Source organism: Temnothorax curvispinosus, unplaced genomic scaffold, assembly GCF_003070985.1.
Source record: "Temnothorax curvispinosus isolate PA1 unplaced genomic scaffold, ASM307098v1 QBEX01001309.1, whole genome shotgun sequence".
Classification (NCBI taxonomy): Eukaryota; Metazoa; Arthropoda; class Insecta; order Hymenoptera; family Formicidae; genus Temnothorax; species Temnothorax curvispinosus.
The window spans coordinates 29872-42886 of record NW_020211089.1 but is presented as its reverse complement, the minus strand read 5'-3'; the positions used below and the strand labels follow the sequence as shown (position 1 = coordinate 42886).

The 13015-nt window shown below is 36.3% G+C and overlaps 3 protein-coding genes across 5 annotated transcripts; 2 read left to right on the top strand and 1 right to left on the bottom strand.

The window, feature by feature from the left end:
* The first annotated feature begins 1054 nt into the window (after positions 1-1054).
* LOC112462045 (sorting nexin-12) lies at positions 1055-3824 on the top strand. Its single transcript, XM_025027575.1, has 4 exons — positions 1055-1620; positions 2182-2277; positions 2552-2676; positions 3230-3824. Exons 1-4 carry the CDS (start codon positions 1456-1458, stop codon positions 3333-3335), a joined length of 492 nt encoding a protein of 163 aa, XP_024883343.1. The 5' UTR covers positions 1055-1455; the 3' UTR covers positions 3336-3824.
* A 240-nt stretch (positions 3825-4064) lies between these two features.
* Positions 4065-7071, bottom strand: LOC112462037. The gene is made up of 4 exons (XM_025027563.1): positions 6651-7071; positions 5986-6186; positions 4832-5879; positions 4065-4330 (listed from the first exon to the last, which is right to left on the bottom strand). Exons 1-4 carry the CDS (start codon positions 6882-6884, stop codon positions 4248-4250), a joined length of 1566 nt encoding a protein of 521 aa, XP_024883331.1. The 5' UTR covers positions 6885-7071; the 3' UTR covers positions 4065-4247.
* A 1383-nt stretch (positions 7072-8454) lies between these two features.
* LOC112462058 (protein RER1) lies at positions 8455-11937 on the top strand. 3 transcript variants are annotated; one of them, XM_025027609.1, is made up of 6 exons: positions 8455-8701; positions 9577-9660; positions 9988-10092; positions 10184-10280; positions 10582-10799; positions 11174-11265. In XM_025027609.1, the coding sequence occupies exons 2-6, from the start codon at positions 9586-9588 to the stop codon at positions 11252-11254; spliced, it is 576 nt and encodes a 191-aa protein (XP_024883377.1). In that variant the 5' UTR covers positions 8455-8701; positions 9577-9585; the 3' UTR covers positions 11255-11265. The 3 variants fall into 3 exon arrangements, with proteins under 3 accessions (XP_024883377.1, XP_024883386.1, XP_024883367.1); XM_025027618.1 differs by lacking the exon at positions 8455-8701 and adding an exon at positions 8968-9086; XM_025027599.1 differs by lacking the exon at positions 8455-8701 and adding an exon at positions 9467-9493 and having other exon boundaries at positions 11174-11937.
* The last annotated feature ends 1078 nt before the right edge of the window (positions 11938-13015 follow it).

Genomic DNA, 13015 nt, shown 5'->3' with positions numbered 1-13015 from the left:
CCAATCGGCGCCGCGATACGCGGCGCTTAAAGTTTAAATTAGATCTAACTCCCTAGGGGCGTGCAGAAGGAACCAATCGGCGCCACGATGTATACGCGGCGCTGAAAATTTTAATTAAATACAACTTCCTAGCGAGCCTGCAGAAGGAACCAATCGGCGCCACGATATACGCGGCGCTCAAAATTTAAATTAAATACAACTCTCGCGAGCCTGCAGAATAACCAATCGGCGCCACGATATACGTGGCGCTTAAAATTTAAATTAAATATAACTCTCGCGAGCCTGCAGATGAACAAACTTATATGACTAGCACGTAAGAGGCTGCGATATAGGAATAGAAAAAGAACGCTGCATATATAGGCCCTTTCTGTCTTTGTCTACGCGCGCATGCGAAACAAATACAGAAAGGGCCCATGCGCAGCTTTATCTTTCTATTCCTATATCGCTTTTTATCACTAGCTTTTTCAGCTCGCTCGCGCACTCTATTCTTATATCTCTATGTATTTCACACATATATTGGGTGCGTTCAGCCGATACTCCGCTAGCCTAGCACGCGTGAGCAGTCGCTCGTTTCCTTTCCTTTTAATCCATTGGGTCAAAGGAGAGGAAACGAGCGAAAACGAGCGACTGCTCACGATTGCTAGGTTAGCGGAGTATCGGCTGAACGCACCCATTGGGTTTGTTTTTCTATTGCTGAACTGGTTGTACTAGTTTAGAGTTTTTTGGTTTCCAAAGTACGTGGGATAAAAAAGATAAACTTTGAATCTATTATTTCTAAGAAAAAATACGTTTGTGGGCAAAAATATTACTTTCATTTCTTGAATTTTATGACGCACAGCCGATATATCCACGAGGATCTACGTGATCCTGAGAAACGTGTCCTATTGGATATCGAATGTGTTCTAAAACTCGTCGAAGAAAACGTTTTTCTTTTGTCCACGAATACATGAACGTCCATAAGCGAATCTAATAAGAGAAATTTTTCCAGTCTAGAGTTTTCATAGTATAGTACTATAGTGCATAGCATATTTACCCAACCAAACGAAAATTTTATTATTAAACATTGTTTATATATCGAACAGTCTGAATATCCCATAATGTTACGTTGAATGTGTGTTCGTGTCAACACGACATTATATCAACGTAGAAGCACGCGACAGCCGTATGTACAAGTGGATGTACATACATATGTATATATGTATGTACATACATACATGCATACGTATGCACGACGCGTGTATAATATGTGACGTATATAGGGGTCGGTGAGGAACTGAGGAAGAGAGAGAGAGAGAGAGAAACGACGTGTGTCAAGTTACCAAGCGCTGTCATTTCTGGCGGTGCTTCGGTCGCGTCGCGTTGAGACGCGGTAGTGTTTTCGAGCATTTATTTTATAGAAACGAATCTCGCCAAGGCAAACGTGTGTTTACGTGAAACCTGTAATCTTTACGTGAAATGGCGGACACGACCGTAGATGCAACGCGACGCTTAAATGTGAAAAAACAAACGCTGGACGACGCTTATGCGGCGCCTGCGAATTTCCTTGAAATCGACGTGATTAATCCGATCACACACGGCGTCGGCAAGAAACGATATACCGATTATGAAGTTCGTATGAGGGTGAGTACGATCCTCATTTTGCTTCATACAACTTGTACATACGTTGTATGTACAAACATCGTAAACACGTCGCGGTATATCTGGCGTGCTGAACGTTTGTTTTTCCAACCTGTTTACGCCCGCGACGATATAACAGACGCATCGAATAACTCATTCGTGTCCTCTGCGTGATTAGACGTATATCGTGGGTTGTACCCGCTATCACCCGCGCTCGTGATAAAGACCGACGTGCTGTACGCTCGCTGCTGTAGATTTCGGGGACAAAAATAATATTCAGGAACGTCTGATGTGATTTTTTTTTATTGTCCATAAATTCGACACATCGCAAAGCTCGATGTAACGTTAGAAACAACGAAGGTGCACGAAAGCTGTAACAAAAATGGGAACGTGAAGATTTATCTAATATATACGGAATGATCTATGTGTAAATATGTGTTTTTTCAGCATATGCACGTGTACATGTGTCAAATATATTTCAATACGTTGGACGAGCCTTGCAACGGTGCCTTTCCCACAAGACACATATTCTCAGTCTTCTCAAAGTTCGTGATTTTTTTTCAGACAAACTTACCAGTCTTTAAAGTAAAGGACTCGACAGTAAGAAGACGATACAGTGATTTTGAATGGCTGAGAAATGAATTGGAAAGAGATAGCAAGGTTAGTTACTGAGAAAGGTAATTAAATAAATGTAGCAAAGCATGGAAAAGTAAAATGATGACGTGGCCTGGCGAATATATACAATATATATACACATACGTACATACACCTTTATTTTGGTCAAGATTCCACGTAAAATTAATTTAATCAAGTCAATTTGTTCGGGTATTTAAGGAAATATACATTTGTTTTTTAAATTTGTTATTCAACTATGAAAATGTTAAGCATACATGATGTGATAGAAAACCACTTTTTATATTTTCCTAAATTACAGATTGTGGTACCACCTTTACCAGGGAAAGCATGGAAACGTCAAATGCCTTTTCGTGGGGACGACGGAATATTTGAAGAAGATTTTATCGAAGATCGAAGAAAAGGCTTGGAGGTTTTCGTTAACAAGTGAGCATATTGTTTTATTACGCAACAGGAAATTTATACAATCTATGTTTCATGCAAAGAAATAATATACAGGCCACGCTAGCTGTCGGCTGAACACGGGCTATTTAACCCGACACTCTATACATGATGTTTAAAAGTTTTATTGAAATTCTTTCAAAATTTAACTACAGCGAGATTTCTATTTTAGGCTCGTTTATATTTATTTCTATCATTTGAGAGAAATATAGAAAGGAAATATGATATCTGATTATTTCTTTCGAACGAGTGTCGCGTTCCAGTATGATAACACGTTGCTGCGTTAATTTAATAATATTACCATGATAATAGTATGTTACTGGTTTTGCAGAACGTATGTTTAATTTGGATATGAGATAAAAATTACGGAAGCACATTATTTCTAACGTGTGTCGTCTATTGAAATCATTTATATTCTCACCATAGCACACTACTGCAGGCATGATATGTTGCAATAAATTTTACGTAGTTTTAAGTGTATGAATCTTATATGACGTGTATACAGTTGTTTGTATCACGTTTCTCATTTGTATTTCAGAATAGCTGGACATCCTTTGGCACAGAACGAACGGTGTTTGCACATGTTTCTACAGGAACCGGTAATAGATAAGAACTATGTACCTGGAAAGATACGTAATACATAAGTCGCCATAAAAAAGTATCACAAATACCTTTTCCACCAAGCTGTCACATTCGAGATCGCGTTTTCAGGCCTGCTCCTTTTAGCTCAAGTTCTTGCACGGTTTATCTTGTCTCTTTTTCTCTCCAATGTGAAGAAAAAAGAGAAAAGATGAACATGCGACAAGTTCGGTTAAAAAGAACAGGCCTTTCATTACATTGACATCTTATTTGGAAGTCACGAATATTCGTATATATTCTTGCAAAAACTAAGTAAGCTTCCAGTACTATGATATCAACGCAGGATGCTTATTTGGAAATATCCACTTCTAGTTATACTCTTTAAATATTGTTACACGAAAAGTATAGTTAAGCATCTTTATAAAAAAGCAAATAAATGATTTCGTGGCAAAACCATTCTCACATGTTACTAGATTGATTCTGTCTACTGTTATGTCATATACTGTTTATAAAAGAAAGAAGTGAGTAAAATAAAAAAAATGTTGATCATAAAAGTTTGTTGTAACATGTATGTTCTTTTTTTCTCTTTTTTTTATAACTGGTGCATTGTTCAACACAGTTGAACGTTTAATATGTAACGTGTTACCTTTTAACCAGTTTATAGACGTACCTCATTTGGAAATGAGGCATGTTTACGTGAAAAGATGAAGAGTACGCGCACACGCACGCACGCACGCGCACACACACACACACACACACACACACACACACCAAAATTAAATTTCGACCACAAAGTCTTTGCAGAATACATGTTTTCGTCAGGAGTATTTACATTTGTAGTATACATGTACGTCCATTGTGTGATGCGCAAACAAAACGTGAAAAAATGGAAGGAGAAAATGATCTCTACGCCAAAGTGCACGTTCCAAATTTTACTACGTAATATTGCATGAATGATAACGTCACTAAAATTTCCTTTACAGATATATATCCTGTTTAGTCTTAATAGATCTCTTGTTCTTGAAGTAATGTTCTATATACTTCCTTACACACTCTTGTTCTGAAACATAAACATGGAAGAATATATGAATATTGTGACTACGAAATAATGTCCTAGCCCCTACTCCTGTCGCTACATTGAGTCGAAGTCATTGAACATTTACAAGGTAGGTATATAGAGACCAGCACCTATACCTTTTTCCGATACTTTAATATTCATTCTCTACTTTACGTATATGAAAGGAAACAAATATAAAATGGAAATATTTGAATCAAAGAAATTTAAACCAGGTCTTTTTTCCAACAACCAACTCTTTTTGCCCAAGTATTGCAAACTAACGTCTCCATTGGTGTTGTATGAAATACTTAGTTCGTATACGAAACGGCATAACCATCCAAGATGTACGGTCGCAAATGTTTTTTTTTTTTTACTGTTATTAAAATATTATTAGTTTATACGTATTATTTGTTGTTGTTACTGTCTTTTATACAAACGTGCAAAATACGTCTTTGAATGCGTGCTGAAAAACAACCATATCCGCGTGATCACTCTGGCTCTCACCTGGAAATGTATTCTCTATAATGAGCATATCTGTGATGTACTTTGCAACAGCTTTGAAAAGCTGACGGTCTTTAATTCTCCTCTTTTTATAGAATGGCATCAAGTATTTCACAATCCAAGGTGCTATTCTTTCTTTGCAAGCAGGTAAATGTTCCTCTATACAGATTGGTGAATCTGGCATCATTTCTTCATCCTCGGATTCCCCAAATAAACGAAGAAATTGTTCTTTTACTCTTCCGTGCCTTCGATAATTTGTCAGCGATAACTCGGTCATTTTAGCTTTCAATTTCGAAACTTGATGCACACGTTCCACAAACCAAATAGCACTTGCTTTCTGTTTTTGTTTGCTCTCAACAGTTTCGTTTACGTTACGTCCTTTTAGTTTAACGGATCTTCTACTTTGCATTTCTTTATAGCGACTAAAGCTAATTTTTCCTTCACTAGTAGTTACTTTTGCTACGTTATTAGGCTTCGAAGCCGTCGTACCTACTGGAACACCGAAAAGATTCGAACTCGCAATAATGTCCGCTTCTAAACATATCTTATTAATTTCCTTATCAATATTTGCTTTAGTAACACCAGAATGTTTCTCAATTAATCTCGTGAGATCACTACTGTCGTCGCTTTCGCAAAACATATCCTGCATATGTTGTAATAAGGAATCTTGGGACGTTTCATCTTCGTTTCTGACAGGTGCGTTATCCATTGTATGAGAGTCACCCTGATCTTTTGATCCTTGACTAGCGTCGTTGGATTCTTCTTTCGTAACGCTTTGCAGCATTTGCATATCTGTCTCGTCCAAAAAATCTTCCATGGTATTTCTATTTTCGCAGGAACTGCTAGAATTCGCTGTAGGTACGGCTACTTGCACGGGTTTCTCACAGTTGTTGGACTTAGTTAAAGACACATTTTGTATATTAGTTTCTTCCAAATCCATCCACTCATCTGTTTGTATAGCGATGTCGATTCTGTCCGTAGGTGCTTGTAAAAATATTACCAATTTTTTATACGCTTTCTTTTTGACCGTATGCGACTTTACATCTGCAATCTACAAAGATAAACAACGTACAGTGATAAAACATTTAAATAAATAAAACTCATCACATAAATATTCCCTTTCTCTGTTAAACACTGTCAAACGTAATACTTCTTACCAATCTCAGCATATTTTGTCTGTATAAACTAGCTTCCAGTGCACAATGGACAGCATACAGTTCCATTTGGTCTGCACACTTTTTTACTTCAACGCTTTGTACGTTGTTATCGTCATCATCATCGTCATCATTTTGTTTGTAACAAGTTGCATAATTATCAAGTAAACACTTGTGAAGATAAGACGAATATACAGTTCGGACCTGCACACAAATATATAAGGTTGTATATAACACGTTTATCCATAATAATCAAGTCATTGACAATATCTTGGATCAGATTTTTTTCAATAAAAGATCCTTTAAGATATAAAACACGTTGATTCCGATCAATAAATATTGATATTACTTGAATCTTTTAAATTTCAGCTTAAACCCTTGATTCGTTCACGTAAAATTAAAATTTGATTAAGTTTTATTTCTCAAAGTTTAGAGGTCATCGTTCGCGCGCGATCTAAATCAACACCAACGTGACGTCAACATGTGGCAAACAAAATAAAATAAATTTCTTTAAACTTGAAACGTTTGCCAGAATTTTGATTAGTCAAAAAAATATGTATAAAACGACATACGTATGTCTCTCGGAAAAAAAGTAATCTCAACCTTTTTAATGATCTTTTTAAAGATTTAAGCCAAGTAAATTTGTACGTGTACGCAAAGAAACGTGCCATCGTAGTGAGACGTAAGAAGTCATTGTTGGATTCGTCGACAATGACGGAATTGTTTTTAGAAAGCGATGGCAAAGGCACAGATGAGAAGTCGCCGATATTATCCGAGTTAACATCACTGTCGCTGTCATTGCAGACATTCCGTTCTTTTTTCATTATAAACGGCAGAGAAGAGCAGTCAGTTGTCATCGTCATAGTGAATGTGTGTTTTGCACGTATCACATCACATGACATAAATGAAGATGTACATCTGTCAATAATGTATTGCTTCCACGTGATACGATTCTACATTACGGGCATGTTAATACTTGCAACGAAATTAACTGACGTGACGACACAACGTAATTATACGTGAAACCATCGGATTGAAACACACTGCCGTTACGAGAAAAGCGTCTCTTTCATTTCAGTCTCTGAGGGGTCTCCTTTATTCTCTGTCAGTGTTACCAATAGTTTCAGTATATATTGTACATACACATAAGTACTCTGGGGTCCTATTACGTATAAATGCAAAAAGTGAACAGATTTACTAGATTTCGACCAATAAAATCGTAGATTCTCTAGTGACGTCTCTCACTTTTCGCATTTTTATGCTAGGTCTACAATGCGAGTCGTAAAGTCGTGAGTCGTAAGAATTGACCAATCACAATCGAATTTGAGAAGAATAATTGACTGTGATTGGTCAATTCTTACGACTCACGACTTTATGACTCACATTGTAGACCTAGCATTACTTCGCGAAAAGTAGAGACCCTTAAGGCCATTGCACGTAACAAAGTTTTAGTTTTAATCGTAAGGCCGTAAGAAAATAGACCAATCACACTCTATTATTCTTCGAGCTCAAGGAATGATCCATACACATGTGCATAAGAAAATAGACCACGCAGTTACTTCTTATGCTTACGCCGTATGCGTTGTGCAGAAGTGTGTGCTCCCCGCTTAAATCTTTTTTCTTCCAATGTAGAAAAAAAGTTAAACTCTGAACCAGTGCAGCCAGTTCAGCAACAGAAAACAGACCCCATGGGGAAAAAGAAATAGCGGAATGGACGTAAAACGGACAGTACTCTGCTTGGCTAATATCCCACACCTGGGGACCTATTATGGACTTGTTCGGAATGGATTCCGATCGGAATTATTCCGTTTTCCCTAGAAAAGACAATAGAAATCTAGGAAATAACTGAACAATTCCGATCGGAATCCATTCCGAACAAGTCCATAATAGGTCCCCTGGAGAGTCCCCACCTGGAGATTAGCCACGCAAGCCTACGGTCCACTTAATGCTACAAATGCTTCGAACCACATTCCTCTTCTCCTTTCTTTCAATGAAGAAAGCATTTGTAGCGTCAAGTGGACCGCACAGCTCAAACTCCAAAGTGATTTTGTTTTATATATAATTCCGTTCCGCTATTTCTTTTTCCATGGAGATGCAGCCTAAAGTCCGTATCAGACTACGGATTGGGATTGAGATTGGATTGAAATTTAATCAATAGGCTTGTTCGCGTTGCTTGAAATCCCCAAACATTTTTGCACTTGAAGTGAGATAAATATATATATTCGGCCGTTGGAGAGAGAGAAAGCGAAGATGCTGAGTGCAAAAAGTGCAAGCAACGCGAACAGACCCAATCAAAACAGAGAAAACTGATCTCAAGTTTAGTAAACTTTGCTCTGATTGGTCAAATTTCAATCCAATCTCAATTCCAATCCGTAGTCTGATACGAGCATAAGAGGTGCAGGTGCAGTCAGTGCCTGCACCTCAGCGGCAACGCTCATTGGCTATGCTCCGTGCTGAGTTGCTGACTACGGCTGTCGACTGCAGATCATCAGCACTCGCGGCTCACGGCGCCGCCTTCCTCGTGGCTCGTCATTCCCTTGTAAAATTCCGCCTGTTCTGCACTCTGCAACGCAACTGGCGTCTGGCGACATTCTATGTGGAACGTCTAGTAGTATGTCATTAATGTTGTGACGTGTTATATATACATTTTTTTTTAAAAGGAAATATTCGACGCAGGTGTTGCGTGCGGTGGAAAAGACGGCGTAAAAAAGGATCGCAGGTAAATACGTACGCGATGCGAGATCGTCCGATATTTCATCGTTAGTATAAATGCGGGAGGTTAGGTTAGGGTAACGTAGCACTTGCCGTGCCATCAGTGCCCTGTCTCGCCCGAAACGTCGAGAGACGAACTGTCTCGCTGCTTTTTCTCTCTCTCTCTCTCTCTCTCTCTCTCTCTCTCGCGCGCGCGCGATATACATCCGAAAATTTAATCAACACCTTACGACGACAGTTTTCTTTCTCGACTTTTAGATAGCGAGTTGAGATAGCGTAGTCTGCACGTATCTCTGTTGCCTCTGTTGTATCTGCTGTCTCTGCGTAAACTCGTCGTTCAATAAACTCGTTCCCAACCTTGACGTCGCGCAAGACAGAAACCCTATTTCGTGGTAAATCTCTGGAAAGACGTGTCACTCTACGCTTTCGTTTTTACTCTCAGCCTTACGACGGATTTGAAACACGTATAGTTGCTATAAATATTCACGTAGTATGATATCAGTAGCTCGTGTAATAGAATATGTACATGGCCGAGTGACGCTTAATATTACAACGTTATGAGAACGTATATTTGACACATGTATGTAGACATAAAGATTCCGTGGACACGCTTGATAAAGACTTGACCATTTCTATAAAAAAGAAAAAAAATGTTTTGACGTAAATGTTTGCAACTAACGTATACATGTTTGAAAAGGACGTTGACGGTGCACACAGACAAATGTTACATGATGTGTAACGTACGTTTCTTAAACGTTCGTTATGTAGGTTTACCATTTGTACATATATGTGTAACAAGGTTCTCTTCTATAAATAAAATTTTACAAAGCTGGCTTTGGTTCGTATTACGTTAACATTGCATCAAGGTCTTTTTATTTGCAGCGAGAGAAAATGATGCAGGATGAAGATTTGGGTGGTCCAGTGAGAAAAAATGTTTTCAGTCAAGGGATAATAAGAATATCACAGGTTAATATCAGTTTCAACGTGATCGAATAAACAGTTTATACCTTACGTGACGCATATCTGTTCCGCTTTATTTTCTTCTATCAAAGTACTACTTGAACCGAGTATTAGCGCGTGCTATGAGATAAACGTAAACACTAATGAATATTCATAAACATCATTTTTACAACTTGCCTCTTGCACGCTGTTTTTACCTGGCCGATGTCTATTTTGACAACCTTCTCGTTTAGACGCTCGTTTTTATTTGTATATTTTCCACTCACGCTCTATTCTATTTCACTCTATTCTTGTGCGCATTATATAATCTATAAAATTTCTTTTTCGTTGCAGATATATCAAAGATACCTAGATCTATGGACTCCTCATGTAATATCACGATGGACATTTGCTTTATTCCTATTAGTACTTTTTATTCTACGTGTATTTATCTCTCAAGTATGATGTACTCTATTAATGTGTGCAAGCTCGATTTTTTACAGTTATATTATACAACGCTATATATAAATCGACACTTTCGCATTTACAGGGGTGGTATATCGTCACGTACGCTCTAGGAATTTATCACCTCAATTTATTCATAGCATTCCTTACTCCAAAAATTGATCCTGCCATGGATTTTGATGGTAAACGTTTTATACTAGACTGCACGGTCTAAATATTTTTTCCGTACACGTGTTCTATAACGTATACATTGAAATTAACATAGCGTATAGCATAGACGCGTATAGAATCGTACAGAAGTGTGATGAGTTGATAAAAACTTGTAGAATTACAGCGTAACATTGATGTAGAACGTCTATAGCGTGAACATCAATTTATGCAATTTAAAGATAAGAACTTTATATACATATATATATTTTTTTGGTTTAACATGACCACAGAGTTACCTAAAAAGATGAACGTCAACTTGATATAAAATTGCAGATGCAGAAGGACCAGAGTTACCTACAAGATCAAACGAGGAGTTCAGGCCGTTTATTAGAAGATTACCTGAATTTAAATTTTGGTACTCAGTAACAAAATCTACGATAATTGCCATGATATCCACCTTATTCGATTGCTTTAACATACCAGTATTCTGGCCGATACTTGTTATGTATTTCATAACACTGTTCTGTATCACAATGAAGCGGCAAATAAAGGTAAGAACGTGAGAGATACACTCTTTTTTTTACGATGCTTTTTTATACTCGTTGCTTTTAATTTTACCTGGTATTTTTTATTTTACGTCTAACAATAACGCTAAGGAGTTATATGCGTACGGATCTAATGGTATTGTATAGAATAAGATAAGGTAAAAGATTATTAAAAAAAAAAAAAAAATTTGGGAAGGCTTCCCACGCTTAAGTTAAACGCATCCTGTAAATAAACGTTTTTCGTGAAATACGTTCGGGAAGGATTGGCGGGACGTGGTAGTCGATAAACTCTCGTTTACTTCAACTAAAAATTTATTTAATTTACGTTATTTTTTATTTTAGATTCAGACGTTTAATTAACGGTCTTTTTTTATTTGCAGCATATGATCAAGTATAGGTATCTGCCTTTCACTCATGGCAAACCAAAATATCAGAACCATGAAGACACCTCGCGCGGTTGATATCGCCAAAATGAATAGAAGTAAAGAATATATTGTGCCTGTACAGGAGGAGGGGAGAGGCGTCGTAAGCGTGTAGATTTTAATTTCTCCCAGTACAGGATAAGGCGTACTAGAAAGAAAAGAAACCGACAAAAATTTTTTTTTATGCCATTAAAGGGAAAGGATATTGCCTTGTACGAGAAAGAATCAAGTCCTCGCCGAGGACTTGTAACTCTAAATTATACAATGTACGGTATATAAACTGGATTATCTTAATATATTTGTATCATAAAACTTGTACAAAATATTGTTAGCTCTTATCTCATTAAAAGAAATGAGGAAAAAAAATATGGTCACATCCGATATCGCGAATGCAGTTGTCACGTTAGCAGACATGTGTAAGAATTTCTTAATATAGTTAATGAGTGCTTTCCATTTACTTTTTGTATCGCTGTGGTGCCTCGCCTTTTCTCTCGATATCTCAAATTGATTAATTTTGCATAGGCACGAAACTAAAAGATAGAAAGAAGAAAGCAAACGTAAATCAATATCTATTTTCTAACGTACATGAAATATTGTCTTTAGAGTGTATTTATATGTATGCAAATATATCTGGAATATATATAATTGAAATCACAAACCAATTTATTATGTTATCAAATCACGTGTTATATTGCTGTTACAAATTAAATGAAAACAACGTAGTATTTTGCGTATTTTTAAGCTATTCAGAACACTTTATTTGGAACACATCAGTGTCACAACATATGACATGTGTTTTTCACAATCATTACGGTAGAGTGACTGACTCGAAACAATTCAAAACAAAGATATAAGCATCGTTAAAAGTCATATACAAGTGGAAAGTACTCAATCAACGTTGTTTATAATTTTGGAGAGTATCGTTTCCTCAGACACGTACATTCCATGCGATTTATTTGCATCTTAAAGATAAGAAATTATTTTTCTCGAGTTACTTGAATATCTACTCCATTTTCTTTTTAGTTCAAAATTATTTAAAATATTTTCTTTATGTTATAGAGAACATTTTCCATGTCTTTGTTCTAATATACATCGTACGCAAAATTGAAATCGTGAAATGCAGAATGCGCAAGTCCACACGCCTTTCTTTATACAAGTTGCGTACGTTTGATTAAAAAAAAAATTAAAAGGTTGCTACCTTTAATAATCTCTAATTATTAACATCTATATTAACAATGTAAAGAATTATTTCACCAGCTGCTTTGTTAAACACGTTATCAAAGGGATTTACGTAAATGTTAAAGTTAAAAAAAAAACAGCCTTATATACATTGTTTTTTTTTTATAGTATATTTATATTGTTTTTCGAATTAAACGTTTTAAGAATAATCTAAATTATTTACATGTAAAAAGATTATCTTAGCAGTTTTAAATACATAAAACAAAGAATTTACTATAGTATTAAATGAGGTCATAGATTTGATACTTTTGGTCGTAAAATTATATTTATATAATAGTAATAATAAATACACGTACATTTTTTATACTATACGTGTACACACGAAATTAGCTTAGCAGTTTTTTTATAAATTGATATTACGTCAAAAAAGTTGATGATATTTTAATGTTGTAAAAAATTATAATATTTATGTAAAAAGAATTGTTGCATTTTATTATTGTGATATTTTACTTATTGGACTAGTATTATATTGCATTTTGCGACCTCACAACCAATCTAATTTCTTGTATACGTCGCGGTAGCGTAACATAAAGAAACATGTATATAAATAATCTTTTTGAA